At 35.4% G+C, this 17,155-nt stretch overlaps 1 protein-coding gene across 5 annotated transcripts in view; it reads left to right on the forward strand.

Annotated features, from left to right (window-relative positions):
• SCN2A (sodium voltage-gated channel alpha subunit 2) overlaps window positions 1–15,168 on the forward strand; it is a 139,291-nt gene extending 124,123 nt beyond the window's left edge. For all 5 annotated transcript variants that reach the window (XM_053215216.1, XM_053215212.1, XM_053215214.1 and 2 more), the window contains exons 22-27: window positions 989–1,270; window positions 2,542–2,595; window positions 5,651–5,788; window positions 6,156–6,260; window positions 9,580–9,850; window positions 11,465–15,168. In XM_053215216.1, coding sequence (XP_053071191.1) covers window positions 989–1,270; window positions 2,542–2,595; window positions 5,651–5,788; window positions 6,156–6,260; window positions 9,580–9,850; window positions 11,465–12,660 — 2,046 coding nt within the window. In that variant the 3' untranslated portion in view covers window positions 12,661–15,168. The remainder of the gene's footprint in view (window positions 1–988; window positions 1,271–2,541; window positions 2,596–5,650; window positions 5,789–6,155; window positions 6,261–9,579; window positions 9,851–11,464) is intronic.
• The last annotated feature ends 1,987 nt before the right edge of the window (window positions 15,169–17,155 follow it).

Consider the following 17,155-nt stretch of genomic DNA (forward strand, 5'->3'; position numbering starts at 1 on the left):
ATATTTATATGTATGTACGTATGTACTTTTTATACCATAAAGCATTTGAGGAAGGTTAATGAATGTATTTCTCATATTTTACATGTCTGTTCATCGATAAAGTTTATTTCTGGTGTAGGTTAGGTGCACTTGCACAGAAAAAGATATTTTGCTGAACACTTCCTTGAGGGATAATTTTAAAAAGTGCTGAAAAACGTTTCCTGGAAGTCCTAGTTAATTAAGAAAGCTGCAAGGAACAAAACCATTCAGTGAAGACCTTGGGATCAAATTGCAGTGTTTTATGAGAATTTTCTTCTGAAAGGGATTCCCCAAAGGAGGATCAGAAAAATGAAATAACTTGCCAAAAGGTGCACAGCTAATTTGTGATGTAAACCGGCCCACAGATCTCCTGCCCTCCAAACCCTTTTCTCCCCATCACATGATCAATTTCCATGTTTCGATCTCTGCTCCAAAGTTTGCATGTGTAGGGAGAACCTAGACTACACTGCTTGGGACAGTCCTGGCTTATACTTGCGTTCCCAGAATAATTATTATTAGTGTTCCCTTTTGCCCTGGAAAATGACCCTCACGTGTTGTTCTCTTTTACTTTCAAATTGTGGATAATAAATTTTATGGTTTGCAAATTTTTAGAAATTGTGATATCCACATGGTGACCCTGCTTTTACAGCCACATCACTATTTGCACCCCTAATTATTCTCCCCACTTAGAATTAGTTCCATTCTTTGATGAAAATGTGCCATGTGTATGTTCTTACCTCTTGAGAAAGCATTTCTACAATATAAAATTTATTTTATACTATTCTGAACTATAATTGTAAAGTTTGTTTTTTTTTTTTTTACTGGAGCTGCCAGATACTGCAGATAGTTTCTGCCCAATATTTAACTTTAAGAACAGATATCTTTTCTTTCATTTGAATGCTGTTCTTTGAATAGTGTTTAAAATGGCTGTTGACTTTTCACTTGTTTTCCCTTCTCGTTTCTGTGCCAGGTTGTTGTCAATGCTCTTTTAGGAGCCATTCCATCCATAATGAATGTACTTCTGGTTTGTCTGATCTTTTGGCTCATATTCAGTATCATGGGAGTGAATCTCTTTGCTGGCAAGTTTTATCATTGTATTAACTACACCACTGGAGAAATGTTTGATGTAAGTGTGGTCAACAACTACAGCGAATGTAAAGCCCTCATAGAGAGCAATCAAACTGCCAGGTGGAAAAATGTGAAAGTAAACTTTGATAATGTAGGACTTGGATATCTTTCTCTGCTTCAAGTAGTAAGTAACCACTTTATTATTCTCTGTGATGTCTTATTAACATGAGTTTGAAACCTCCCCCCTCAATATTTCCAAAAACGTATTTCTCAAGCTCGTCTGCCTACATTCTTTCTAATCATTGCTGAACTAACTTTTCTGCACCATGTTGGAAACTGGAAAGCTCTACAAAGTTTACAGTCTTTCAGACTATGCATTAGGTACCCTAGAACCAGTCCCTTGTTACTGACATTGTTATGTAGGTTCCCACTGTTTTACCCCACCCCGACTCTGAGCAAAGTAGAGGCAGTGGCCCTAGGGTGGGGTTGGAAAAGCGTATGTGGGTAAGAGGAGTGGTAGATCTCTGTACTCCTTGGCCACCAGACAGTACCAAACCCTCATCAAGTCTTCACCCACTTAACCTTCACCACCACCACAACCAAGCTTCCCCACCTTAATATCTGTCACACCAGTTCCCACCTTTCCTGCCTGCTGCTTGAACTCCTTCAGATAGGGAGATTGCTCTCCTACAAATAAAAATCTTCCTATCAAGTTCATTATATCTGTTATAAATTCATAGACAATCTATCCCGCTTCTCAACTGACCACTCGCTGAGCTGATCCACCTGCATGATACCCGACACTGTATGAATATTAGGGGGAAGAACAGATTCTGTGGCTCTAAGGAACTGAAAAAAAATGTATAAGACTTTTGTTTTCAGGTTTGCTATGTCTGCAAAAAACCCATAAATATTTAAAAGAGTGCATTGCAGCTGAATATATTTGCTTTCCGACTAGGAAATTACTTTGTTTTATGGAATAATTGTCTTAAAATAGTATAATCAACAATATGTAGATTTTCGAGAATACAGCATCATGATTCGTGATCGGTGAGAATACCATTTAGAAGAGAATAAGTAGAATGGAAAGCATTATGATCAAGCAATGCAGCATATTTTTCATCTTGTCTGATGCTAGTATCATATACACCAAATTATTTTATCAAATTTTATGTTGTATTCTCATAGGCATATCAGAGGCAAAGGTTGTTTATAATTGCTTTTATGATAGCACATTGTTATAATCTGTCATGGCTTAATTATAGGTTTATAGAAGAACATAAATTTGAAGTATTTTCTATGATATTACAAACTTTGACCAGAGTTTAAATACTAACCCCAAACTATTTTGTATACCTGTTTTTGAATGAATCTTGGTCAATCCGATACTTAACTTTCTTTTCTAAAATTATAATTTGTGGGGGAGAAAAACTAAGTGGTCTGACTTTTTTACAGGCCACATTTAAGGGATGGATGGATATCATGTATGCAGCTGTTGATTCACGAAACGTAAGTCTGTTTAGAGGAAAAATTGTTTAATTTGATCCAGTGAATATTTCCACAGTGTTGTAATTTACTGGTAAATAAAACAATGAGTCAATTTATAGAAAACATCTATTTTACAAAAATAAAATGTTCAACCTTGCATTATTTCTTCCAAAATTTGATTTGAATGTTTTTCTCTACTCGCTGTAAATCTTTTAACACGTCTTTTCTATATCTAGCATGACACCCAGCACTTAAAAACTTGTTGATTTTGCAAACTGAGACCATTTATTTTTGGCTCCGATAGTTCTGGCCATTTGTGCACTAGAAGCTCTTAACAAAGAACGCACTTCCTTTGTCTGTCACAGATTTCCTCCATCTTTTTATCTTCCTTGTAATAGAAGAATCTAATGGTGGAAAAACAAAACAAATCAAAACAAACAAAACTTTAGTGTTTCTCTCTGGGATGTGAGATTTTTGTGGTAGAAGGCAGGGGCCTTCACAATCTACTTTACACACCTCAACACTTTTGAAATTTTGTGTACACTCTTCATTAATTTTGTACTGTTTAACAAGGAGAAAGGAAATCACATTTTGGAAAAAAGAGATTGCCTTCTGGTATATTGCCGGAGCATAGCAATTAAACTCAAAATGTTACTTCCCTAGCACCAATAACCAGGTGGTCACTGAGAAAGAACTCCTGTGGGGTTTTTTTCACCTTATTAAAAAAAGAGAGAGAGAGAGAGCACAAGAACTAAAAGCACAGCATTGTATCTCTGTATCAAGAATCCCAGTTATGTGCTCTTTTGAATAATAATAATAATAATAATAATTAATTATGTATTACTACTCCCTCAGCTAAGGACTTTCTTATACTATCACATTGAATCTTAAGTAACAATGTTATTGTGTGGTTGACATTAGCTTCATTTCACTACTGAAGCAAAGAGGCTCAATGCATTAAGCCGTTGTATATGTTTTTGAACTCTGACCACAAGCATGAGCTCATAACCACTTTCTTCTACAGTAGTTTCCTACTTGTTTTGATCAATTCATTTAAAGTTCTCTCCACCTTCCTTATCAACAGGTTGATATGCAACTTACTTTCAGTTTCTTCCTTAGTAACTTAGAAGACAGTGTCTGTTACATAACTCCTCAGCATTTACGCATTTTACAAATGATGAAATGCAAGTGGACATCAAAATTAAGAAAAGTTGCTTGCTCTTACTCTCAGTAGTCATCAGAGAAATGCAACTTTAACCCAAAATGTGACATTATTGCCTAATTGGCAATATTAAAAATTATGACAATACCAAGTATTGTCAAGAATAAAGAACAATAAGAACTTTTAATGCTACCGGGAAAAAATAGATAAATATTTATTTTAAAAAGTTGAGCATTATCACATTATTTAATAAAATTCAAGGTATTCTTTAACCTTGCAGTTTCATTTTTAGCAATATATCCTACACTTTTGTGCATGCATAGCAGAATCTATGTACAAGAATGAACATAACTTTTTGGTCTAGCAAAAACTGGTAACAACTCAAAAGTAGTAAAAATGGACAAATAATTAAATATTATACAGTGATGAAATGATATACAAATACAGCATATGCAACACAATGGATGAATCTTAAAAATATAACAAAGTTGGGGTGCCTGACTGGCCCTGTCGGTAGAGTATGTAACTCTTGACCTCAGGTCATGAGTTCAAGCCCTACACTGGATGTAGAGATAACTTAAAAATAAATTTTTAAAAAATATATATGTAAAACAGAGTTATGCAAATGTGTCCACTAGACAAAATGTAAACAAAACTAATCTTACTGTTCAAGAATGCTCACTTAGATGTTAACTCTAAGAAAAAGCATGGCAATAATTACCATAAAAAGATAATGATTGCCTTTAGTAGGGATTATAGAGTTTATATTTAGGAAGGATACACCAAGGGTTTCTGAATTCTTGAGGATGTCCTGCACTGTGACATTCACTTTGTAACAATTTATTACTACCTTTTACCCTTATGTGCTGTGCACTTTTCTGTATAGATAGTATTTAATTTAAAAACATTTAAATGTATCATTTTCTATCACTGTTTGCTATCTACACACATAAATGAAATAAAAGTCTCATCAAAGAATATGTACTTTTACAATACTTCTAATATTTTCCATTTTACTCTATTTTATTAGAAAAATATATCAAGTGGACCGTTACCCTCTACATTGCCTTCATGACACAATGATACATTACCTGTATCCATTACCACCTGGGACTGGTTAACTGAGTTGGTTAGACCAATATCCTGTGTGACCTGAGCTATAGATTATAGTCAATGCTCAAGCCAACTGTCACTCTTTTTTTTTTTTTTTTGACCAAAAGTGTGCTGGACAAGAGAGGGTATCATTGTTACAGAAACTGTGCCTAAAGCCTACTGAGTAGGATGAATCTGTACACTAATTTTCAAGAAGGAATGATCCAACAGATGAACCCATATCCACACATACAATAATAACTCTAGCCTATGAAGAGAAATGTGTAATAGAAATCAAACCTTTGCACTCAGTTATTACTACTGGCCAGGCACTGGTTTTTTTAAGCCCTTTTCATATATTAATATATTTAATATTTTCAACTACCCTGTGAGGTTAAGATTCTATTATTTCCATTTTACAGATGAAAAAACTGAATTAGAGAGAATAAATCTTAAAGGTTTGAACACAAAATAGTGTGACTCAAACATCTCTTTTGCAGGAAGAGGAAATCTTCACTCTGCATGCCCTACTGGGGCACTTTGGGGAAAGTGCATTCATAATCTAGAAACTTACTGGGTGAAATTAATTTTAATTACCTAGACTTTTCTATGAGTTGTTTTACTTTGTCAAATCAGTGAGCAGTCTCGTAGGACTCTTCAATAAGCATGTTAGATTTGGTGTTTCTTAAAATCTCTTTAATGTTTGACCTTTTTTTTCATTCCCAGCAATTGAGACATGCTTTGAGAATTGAAAATTTGCTGATGTCCCTTTTATAAAACAAGTAGTGGTTCTAATAGTTATCATTCCTTAATATTTTGTAGGTAGAATTACAACCCAAGTATGAAGACAATCTGTACATGTACCTTTATTTTGTCATCTTTATTATTTTTGGTTCGTTCTTTACCCTGAATCTTTTCATTGGTGTCATCATAGATAACTTCAACCAACAGAAAAAGAAGATAAGTATACTAAAACTTCCTCTTTATTCTAAAATGTGAACTGAACCTGTCACACTAGTTCTTTTAGGGTCTAAAATGTAATCAGCAAAAAAGAAGAAATATAAAATTCTGAAATTATCTTGAGATATTTAATCAATTGTGAGTTTTTAAGTAATTGCTAATTCAGATAGCATGTATTGATATTTTCAGTATAGAAATATGACTGATTAATACAGAATACTTTAAAGATTGAATATATGCATCTCTGTAAATGCGGATATTGGCAACATTAGAATAGCAAGTGGAAGCGATTTCACACAATTTCTGAGGTAGATTTTATAACTAGCAAAGAACATGATTTTAACAAATTTTGCTTTCATTTCTTTACTTTGGAGGTCAAGACATTTTTATGACAGAAGAGCAGAAGAAATACTACAATGCAATGAAAAAACTGGGTTCAAAGAAACCACAAAAACCCATCCCTCGGCCTGCTGTAAGAATAACATACTTTCATTCCCAGCAAGATCTATGTTATTTACAACTTACACAGCCCAAATTGCTAGATACTAGTACTTTTGTGAATTTACAAAACAAAATTTCTATCTTAGCAATGTGACTAGCAGCTAGCCTAAATAGCCTAAGTATATGTGTAATAGTCTAAGTGTATATATATTATATATAATATAACGCACAAATTACGTATTATATATAAACATATAAAATATATGTAAATAAAAAGTTTCAGACTTACATGCCAATAGTATTACATAGAATTGATGTCACTGAGGACTGTCTAATAATGTAGAGAAGAAAACATATCCATACATACACTGTGTGGAAATACTGAGTGTTCACAGAGCGTGGTGGGGATGAATTGGAATAATCGGTACATCTCAGATTTGCCACATTTTCTGTCCAACTCTGCAGATTGATTGGAATCATTATGAAACAAGTCGCAGGTTTTGTTTTTCCTGGTTTTAAAAATATTTCGTATTTCCCCTACCATCTTGCTTCTAAATCTGATGACATCATTCTGAATTTTTATGGCTCTTCCAATTGTATATTATATGCCAGTAGCTGCTTGGTTGCTACAGGGAATTACTGTCTGGAAGAAAAGAGCCCTTTAACAGAAGGGCAGTGCATGTGTGAAGGCCTTGAAGTAGGAAGGCCAGTGAGGCTGGGATGTAGAGAGTGGGGGCTTATTGGAATGTGTTGAGAAAGAAGTTAGGGTACACAGACTTTTCTGAGCTTTGTATGTTATGTTCAAAAGTTGCCTTTATCTTTAGAGCAACTGGAAGAGATTGAAGGGGACCTGGTCATTTGCAGTTTTGTGAAGATAACTCAACTAGTATTGGCAGGGGCAATGTGTATGCTTATTAGATTTGTTTTGGAGCTGACGGATAGATGATGATAGGGTATGATAGGTAGTGATGATAGGTAGCCTGAACCAGAGTCATGTCGAGATGAATTAAAGTGGATGGATTTGTGAGCTGTCACTAGAGTACAATTACAAAGTTTGTCTATTAATTGAATATGGGAAGCAAAGAAGAACCCAACAAAGAGAACTTATGAGTTTCTACCATACACACTGAATGACTAGCGTCATGCAAGGTATGAAGAAGGGACATGCATGGAGAAAAAAAATCAGAGATGCTAGCTTGCAGAATCTGGCAGTCAAAAAAAGACAGGAATAAGAATGAGTATTTAGAAATAGCAAAATAATGTTTCTTAAGACTGAGAGGTAGGTTTTTGAAACAAAGCAGGAGTTCTGAAGAAGAAGAGTGTGAAGAGAGGGAATATAGAATAAAGTCACATATTTTAGAGGGATGAGTCCTCTAGCAAATATGGAATCATATATAGAAAGATATATGTGAAAAGTCAAGATAATATGAAATGCAAAAGGAAGTAGAAGAGTTTCTTGACACGGATTTTGATGCTCCCAAAAAAGAATAGAGACCAAAATAATAGGATATTTCTGAGAAGTTTGGAACTATCCTGGAGCAAGTGAGGGAGAAAGGATTCCTAATCATCGTCAAGGGCCAAGATGAAGTGAAAGAACGTAAATCTTTGGCAAACAAAGCTGCCAGGGTTACATAGCTTCCCGCAGCATACACTACATCCTGGGATTTAAGTTGGAGACAACAATTAGGGACTGAGGATTGCAGTTATACGTTGAAGTGACCCATTGGAAAACTACATGGGCAGGAAAACTAAGCTTTTTATTGATAAAACCTTCTAATTTTAAGCAATTGTGAACCTCCTACACTGTAGGTGTTAAGTCTATGAGAAAAAATGACACAGCTCCAGAGCTTCCAGACAACTAGGAGAAATAACTAAAACAAATAAATAAGAGCAAACCATATGCAATACAGTGTCATCAATTTTATGACAAATCAAATGTAAATGTAGTTTTCTGAGGACACAGAATGCTTAAAACTTAAAACTGAATTCAAAGTCACCAGAGAAGGGGTGAAGGAAGTCTCTTTTAGTACAAGGAGATAAGATAAAATGATACAGTAGAATCTGCAAATTTTATTCAGAGGGATAGGAAATATCAGAAGGGTAGAAATAAGAGAAACATAACCAGACTTGGAAAGGTAAGCTACAGCAAATAAGAACTAAGAAGGAAGGTTTGGAACTGGAATTAGACACATTTATTAAGTTGAAGAAGGCTTTGGAAGGACAGACTCACCTGAAGCAATAGAAGTCCAGTCCAGTAAGCCAGATACCTATTCAGAGAAAAGAGAAAAATACTACAAACAGGAGGTTGATGTCCAAGAATTTGCATAGGGAGTAATGGATGTCTCTCAACAGAGAGGGAGAACACTAGTACAGAGAATCCAGATGGATAGACATGTCAGAATCTGGGAAAGCTACGAAGTGTATAGGTAACAGATCATCCGTGGTTCTAGTTAAGAAGGTACAGGACAGCTTAGTGGAAGTTAGGTCAAGGCTTGAGCCCCAAAAATCTTGAAATACCAAGCACAAGTAGGCAAAATGGTATAAAACAGGGTCCAAACAAGTAGAACTGGTAAGGTGAGTTTCATAAACAAGACATAAAGCCATTCAGTGCTTGGAAATAAGGTCCAAACTGAATAGGGCAAAGGTTGAACATCTGATTGTGGACTATAACTTTTATAAATATTATTTTATTCTTTCAGAAGACTTACCCCATATAATTTCACCCAGATTTTCCTTATTTTAAAATCTGGCATAACCATAGATCAGTAATCAAAGCTAAGAAATTAATTTTGGTACAATACCATTGAAATAAAATACAGAACTTAATTACATCTCACCAGGAGTTCTAAATATGTCCTTTTTCTTGAACTATAATTTTTCAAAACATCTTCCCAGCTGAACCTTAAGGTACTCTGGCTTTGGGGAAAGACGATAAAAGCAGAAACTAGAAAAAAATAAACATGAGAGAAAAATCTGGAGAGCTGTTTATTAGTACTTCAAAGTTTACTTTGATACCCCGTGCCAATACATGGGATAACAAAGATTTGTTAGGGTGGCAAATATTGGCTGGCTGTCCATCATATACATGGTGATGTTATGGTTACTGAGAACACAGTAAGTGGTTCTTAAAGTCAGTTTACAAAATCTGGTATCATGAACAGTATAAGTAAAACAAATATACTTGGAAAAAGTTGTATATTCCAGTATACAAAATGTTCTTCCAAGTATTAAATAAGCATGGTATGTTTTTATAAAAGCTACATTTTCATATTGCTATGTTAAAACCAGATATGTTGAATTTGATTTTTTTTTTATGTTCCTAAGTGAAATTTACATACTCTTTGTTCCAGAACAAATTCCAAGGAATGGTCTTTGATTTTGTTACCAAACAAGTCTTTGATATCAGCATCATGATTCTCATCTGCCTCAACATGGTCACCATGATGGTGGAAACTGATGACCAGAGTCAGGAAATGACAAACATTCTGTACTGGATTAATCTGGTGTTTATTGTTTTGTTCACTGGAGAGTGTGTGCTGAAACTAATCTCTCTTCGTTACTACTATTTCACCATCGGATGGAATATTTTTGATTTTGTGGTGGTCATTCTCTCTATCGTAGGTAAGAAGAGGTACTTTTACTCAATTAAGGAAGTTAGTAGTAAAAATTTGTTTTAAAATTTTGAAAATGTTTCTCACTAATCTTTCTCATTTATCCCCCCAAAATCTTAAATAAAAGTCTAACGTCCGTTCTTCAGTTTGTCATTTCTCTTGTTGCATGCTGTGCATGAACTGATATGTAAAAAAAAGATTTTATATTTTGCAGCTTTCATTTATCATCTTGTCTCATTTCACAAGATGATAACAGGAACTTGGCATAACAATCCTGTACTCAATCACACTCCGTTGATATAGACAAGTATTGCTTTGAATAAATAATTCACACACACATACACACAAAAATTATTAGAAGTAGTCAAATAGTCCATAGATAGGATATTGATAATTGGAATAGTTTGTATGTGTGTTTATATATATTCACGTATATATAAGCTTCATCTTACCTCTGGGTTCAGATATTTTCTATGCTTTGTAATATTCTTTTTCCAGAAGTAGACATTTTGTTCAAAAATCCAAAACAGCTTCATTGTCATCAATACACATTGAGTAGTGAAGTATAGGGCATTAAATGAGGTGCTGGCAGTAAATATAAGAGATTTAAGACAAGGTTCTGCCTCTTAGAGAAGAGAAAACATACATAGAGGGAAAAATTAGTATTCCACCATTTACACTGCTTTCTCTGACTAGAACACCAAAACAATTCTCCATCCTGTGTGATCATCGCAACAGTGCCGTGAGGTGGTCATTTAGCGATTAAGGCACAAGACTCAGGGATCATGCAGACCTGGCCTGGAGCTCGCCTATTTCCACTAATTACTGGCTCTGTGACCTACAACAAGTTACCTCTCCAATCCCTGACTTTCCAGAAAATATTTCAAGTGTTATTGGGAGAATTAAATGAGATGATATAAGTTGATGCATTTAGTATCATGCCTAAAACAAAGAAGAGCCCCAGTAAGTGCTAAGTTTAACAATAACAACAACAAAAGTAGATAGAGACTATCACCATCTAGTCATGTGTAAAAAAAAAAAAAGAGAGAGACAGACAGACAGAGACAGAGAGAGAGAGGATTCAGTGCAATGTTATGTCTGCTGCAAAGTCTGGATTCTCTCCTGTCCATCATTCTGCCACCTTCCAAATAAAATGGATCACAGCCATCTCAGGATAATATCTCTCATATTCCTGATCCAAAATCACAAGCCTTGTCCATTAGTTCTTATGCCAATACCAGAACTAGAATTTTAGACCTATAAATCCACTTCTTTGTTTGGTTGCCATATGCTCTGTAACATCTTTAGGTCTTCAGTGGTTGAATCTTTCTTTTGATAGATGCTTCTCTTGAACTCGGAAAAATGACCATTGATACCTTCAGAATCAATACCTTGTGTGAGTGCCTTCAGAGGGATTAATGTTATAACACCAAACTTACCAGTTTCATTTTGCTAAATAATGCAGATTGTGCGTGTGTCTATATATGTGTGTGCGTGTGTATGTATATATCTAATTCTCATGCCCACATTTTGTAAAACTAGTGATTATCCAATTCATGTAAGTTTTCATTCACTGCTATTAAATATAACACTATTTTTGTTATTGTTTCTTGATTTTCCACAGGTATGTTTCTGGCCGAGCTGATAGAAAAATACTTCGTGTCCCCTACCCTGTTCCGAGTGATCCGTCTCGCCAGGATTGGTCGAATCTTGCGTCTGATCAAAGGGGCGAAGGGGATCCGCACGCTGCTCTTTGCTCTGATGATGTCCCTTCCCGCCTTGTTTAACATCGGCCTCCTGCTCTTCCTGGTCATGTTCATCTACGCCATCTTTGGAATGTCCAACTTTGCGTATGTTAAGAGGGAAGTTGGAATTGATGACATGTTCAACTTTGAGACCTTCGGCAACAGCATGATCTGCCTGTTCCAAATTACCACCTCTGCTGGTTGGGATGGATTGCTAGCACCCATTCTTAATAGTGGACCTCCAGATTGTGACCCTGAAAAAGATCACCCTGGAAGCTCTGTTAAGGGAGACTGCGGGAACCCATCTGTGGGGATTTTCTTTTTTGTCAGTTACATCATCATATCGTTTCTAGTTGTGGTGAACATGTACATCGCTGTCATCCTGGAGAACTTCAGTGTCGCTACTGAGGAAAGTGCAGAGCCCCTGAGTGAGGATGACTTTGAGATGTTCTATGAGGTTTGGGAGAAGTTCGATCCTGATGCCACCCAGTTTATAGAGTTCTCCAAGCTCTCTGATTTTGCAGCTGCCCTAGATCCTCCTCTCCTCATAGCAAAACCAAACAAAGTCCAGCTCATTGCCATGGACCTGCCCATGGTCAGTGGCGACCGGATCCACTGCCTCGACATTTTATTTGCCTTCACAAAGCGTGTTTTGGGTGAGAGTGGAGAGATGGATGCCCTTCGAATACAGATGGAGGAGCGGTTCATGGCATCGAACCCCTCCAAAGTCTCCTACGAACCCATCACGACCACTCTGAAACGCAAGCAAGAGGAGGTGTCTGCTGTTGTTATCCAGAGGGCTTATAGACACTACCTCTTGAAGCAAAAAGTGAAAAAGGTTTCATGTATCTATAAGAAAGACAAAGGCAAAGAAGGCGAAGGAACACCTATCAAAGACGATATCCTCATTGATAAACTAAATGAGAATTCGACTCCAGAGAAAACCGACGTGACACCCTCCACCACTTCTCCACCCTCGTATGACAGTGTCACCAAACCGGAAAAAGAAAAATTTGAAAAAGACAAATCAGAAAAGGAAGACAAAGGGAAAGATATCAGGGAAAGTAAAAAGTAAAAGGAACAAAGAATATTTCATTTTGTGATCAATTGTTTACAGCCTGTGATGGTGATGGATTAGTGTCAACAGGACTCCCAGAGGAGGTCTATGCCAAACTGACTGTTTTTACAAATGTATACTTAAGGTCAGTGCCTATAACAAGACAGAGACCTCTGGTCAGCAAACTGGGACTCAATAAACCAGAAAAACAGCATCGACAGGAGGTTTCTGTTTTCACAACCAGCTGACACTGCTGATGAGCAGAGATGTAATGGCTACTCAGACTATAGGAACCACTTTAAAGGGGGGAGGGAAGTTAAATTTTTATGTAAATTCAACACGTGACACTTGATGATAGTAATTGTCACCACTGTTTATGATTTAACTGCCACACCTGCCATATTTTTACAAAATGTATGCTGTGAACTTATCACCTGTTTTTTTTTTTTAATTCACAGGTTGTTTACTATTATATGTGACTATTTTTGTAAATGGGTTTATGTTTGGGGAGAGGGATTAAAGGTAGGGAATTCTACGTTTCTCTAGTACAACTGGATATATTTTAAATGAAGGCATGCTGCATTTCTCATTCACACGTGAAAAAAAATCACATCACAAAAAGAAAGAGTTTACTTCTTGTTTCAGGATGTTTTTAGATTTTTGAGGTGCTTAAATAGCTATTCGTGTTTTTAAGGTATCTCATCCAGAAAAATTTTAACGTGCCTGTAAATGTTCCATAGAATTCACAAGCATTGAAGAATTGTTTTATTTTTACATAATCCATTATATGTACATGTATATATGTATATATGTATATGTGTGTGTATATACATATATATGTATACACACAGACACACACACCCCATCACATGATCATTCACAGTCCCGGCAGCATGACTATAACATTTTTGATAAGTGTCCTTTGGCATAAACTAAAACTATCCTATCAATCCTTTTAAGAACCTGAATTGACCAAAAAGCATCCCCACCACTTTATAAAGTTGATTCTGCTTTTTCCTGCAGTATTGTTTAGCCATCTTCTGCTCTTGGTAAGGTTGACATAGCATATGTCAATTAACAAAAAATAAAAGTCTGCTTTGTAAATAGTAATTTTACCCAGTGGTGCATGTTTGAGCAAACACAAATGATGACTTAAGCACAGTATTTATTGCATCAAATATGTACCACAGTAAGTATAGTTTGCAAGCTTTCAACAGGTAATATGATGTAATTGGTTCTATTATAGTTTGAAGCTGTCACTGCTGCATGTTTATCTTGCCTATGCTGCTGTATCTTACTCCTTCCACTGTTCAGAAGTCTAATATGGGAAGCCATACGTCAGTGGGAAAGTGAAGCAAATTGTTCGACCAAGACCTCATTCTCGTGTCATTAAGCAATAGGTTGCAGCAAACAAGGAAGAGCTCTTGCTTTTTATTCTTCCGATCTTAATTGAACACTCTGTGGTAAAAAAAAAAATTAAAAAAAATTTTTAAAAAGCCCGACCGTACGAACGTATTGCAAGCTGCTTCAATCTGTTGAACCTGTGTGGTTAGAGTTTTCTAAGAAAATATAAATACTGTAAAAAGTTCATTTTATTTTATTTTTCAGCCTTTTGTACATAAAATGAGAAATTAAAAGTATCTTCAGGTTGATGTCACAGTCACTATTGTTAGTTTCTGTTCTTAGCACTTTTAAATTACAGCACTTCACAAACTAAGACACAAAGACTAAGATGCAGTGTAGGTTTCTGCTTTTTTATTAGTACTGTAAACTTTGCACACATTTCGACGTGAAACACATCTCAGACTGAGTCCAGCGTTTATTTGCTTTCAAATAGTAATGCCTTATCATCGAAAGAGGCTTAAGGAAAGATCAGTTGATATTCTTGGCATTGCTTGAATCAGATATTTCCACCTAGTCTTTTTATTCAGAAAATAATGTCTTTTCCAGTGTTTGTTTACCCAGATAGATTTTACTCTTATTGGCCCGTATGGCATTAGAACTGTATCAGATATGATATGGGTCCCAAGTTGTTGTTTGTTTCTTTTTCCTCACAAAGCCAGGTAGTGAAATTATATTACCAGCTGCAGCAAAACATTTTGTTTTTCTTTCACAGGCAACATTAAGTGTAGATTCTTTATACTAAAGCTATTGACTTGTAGTGTGTTGGTGATATGCATGCAGGAAAATGCTACTACCATAAAGAACGGTAAACCACATTACAATCAAGCCAGAAGAATAAAGGTTTTGCTTTTGTTTTGTATTTAATTGTTCTGTCTTTGTTTCTATCTTTGAAATGCCATTTAAAGCTAAATTTCTATTATGTAAAAATGATCTATCAGAAAAAAATATAAATGTAAAGAATACACATTAAATATAATAATTCATCTTTAAATTTTTTCATGGAATGGAAATCAATTAAGAAGAGTGTATTGGATATCTAGTTTTAATATTGGCCAAAATCTAGATATGGTATTGGGTAGAGTAATGGAAAGTTACAAAAATTAATAAAAAAATTGACTAACATTTTAAATTGTGCATCCTTTCTCCTTCCCGTCTACCTACTGTTTTGTTCCTCTTTTCACTCTAGTTTCTTCCCTTTGTATTCTTGATCTAGTTTTCTATATGCTTTTTCATCCTTCCTTGGGCTCTTGGTGTTTTTCATTCAGGATATTTTTCTTGTTTCTTTTCTGTTCACCCAATCTCTTGTTAATTACATTCTGTAGACAATGGCTCTGTGCGCTTAAACCCCTAATAATTTGCTGTCACTATAAAAAATCCACAGACTATCATCATGTTCGTTTCTACAATTCCCTTGACAAAACTTCTAAGTGAGCTTAGATCTCAACTCTTCATAGTATAGTAACTAAATTCCCAAATGACACAGATTTGGTTTTTCTACTAATTATGAGCACTCTGAGAAATGTTTCTCAATTCTTATTGCATATTAGAATTACCTGAGACACTTTTTTAAAACTGTCAATGGATGGACCAAGACCAGACCAATTGAACTCCTATCTCTGGGGATGAGACTTAAGCATCTAATATTTTTAAGGCTTGCCATTGATGCTGATTCATGCTAAGAGTTAAAAGCCAATGAGTCAGTGTCTTTTTGCCCAATAGGAAAAAATATTCTACAGAAAATGAACATTTCCTGTTTCAGAATTTCATTACATAATTCATCATGTATAAAGTAAGGCTTCCAATACGGAGGCTTTGGGATTATTCATCTTTTAGTACAAAAAATAGACATTGACCCATTTATTTCAGGGGTTCGCTTCTAAGACTGTAGTTAGTGAAAGGGAATCCTGTCAGTATTGCTTTTGAGAGCTTTTCAAATTATACACACACACATACACACACATGCACACAACATGGCACCCCAAATTATTCCTAATGCATACTGGGTGAGATGAATATGGAGGTGGTTTAGGAAACAGTATGGATTCATAAAATACCCATCCAGGTGAACCCTACATGCCCTGTTGGGTAAGAACCATTAATCTGGACCAATGGGAGATAGCCCACATAAGACATACATTCAATTTGTGATTATTAAGTCACAAATCTAAACAGGAAAGACTTCTCTACTTTTCTATTTTGGGGCACCTCTCATAATCATATGTTCTCCTGAGTTCTGTATAACACAGATCGATTTACAAAGAGAAGAGGGGAGAGAATAAGAGAGGGGATGTAAAGGCTGAGGAGAAGGAAAGAGAGAGAACTGGGGAAAGTAGAGGAAGGTAGAGGAGTTTAAAAATGGGAAGGGATGCTTTATAAATTATCCTTTGAAAAAGGTCTTGCTGTTAATAACTACAGCAATAGTGAGAGAAGGGGGAAGAAACAGGCGTGCGGGAAATAAATTTTGCTTAGTTGTCAATAAGCAATGTAAACATGCTTCTCCTTCTTTTTTTTTTTAAATACCTATAAAAAAGGTGAAGAGGGTATTATGCAAGTAAATGCTACAATAATCGTATTGATAGTGGTTTTTTTCTGTCATCAGAACTAAATAAATGTTTGTCTACTGCATATTAACTTTGCGATAGGAGCTGAGAGATCAAAGATGAAATTAACTGTCGAAAAGAAGGTTATAGCCAGAGGTGAAGAACCTTGAATGTCACGCTAAAGAGTCTGGGATTTATTCTGTTGGCAATGAGGAATGATCGCTCCTGAGCAGTAGAATGGCAGTGAAATTAGTATTTCTGTCCCTATTTAATGTGATAATAAGAAGACTACACTGCCCCTATTTTGCAATATTTCACAGAGATCTCATTTTCCCATCTCTTTATTTTTAAAGATGTTTGTGTTTTTATCTTTTAATATATATTTTTAAAAGAATGTGCATAGTTTAAAAAACAATCCAATATTTTTTGTTAATAGCATATCAACCTACTAATATTTATTTTATACACAGATAAATGTGATTTCAATTACCTGATTCTGTGCTTTTTATTTGTCAAGTTTCTCTTTTTTCTTCCTTCTCTTCTTGTCCTCCTGTGCACTAATTTTGTTG

The sequence above is a fragment of the Acinonyx jubatus genome, chromosome C1, assembly GCF_027475565.1.
Source record: "Acinonyx jubatus isolate Ajub_Pintada_27869175 chromosome C1, VMU_Ajub_asm_v1.0, whole genome shotgun sequence".
Lineage (NCBI taxonomy): Eukaryota > Metazoa > Chordata > Mammalia > Carnivora > Felidae > Acinonyx > Acinonyx jubatus.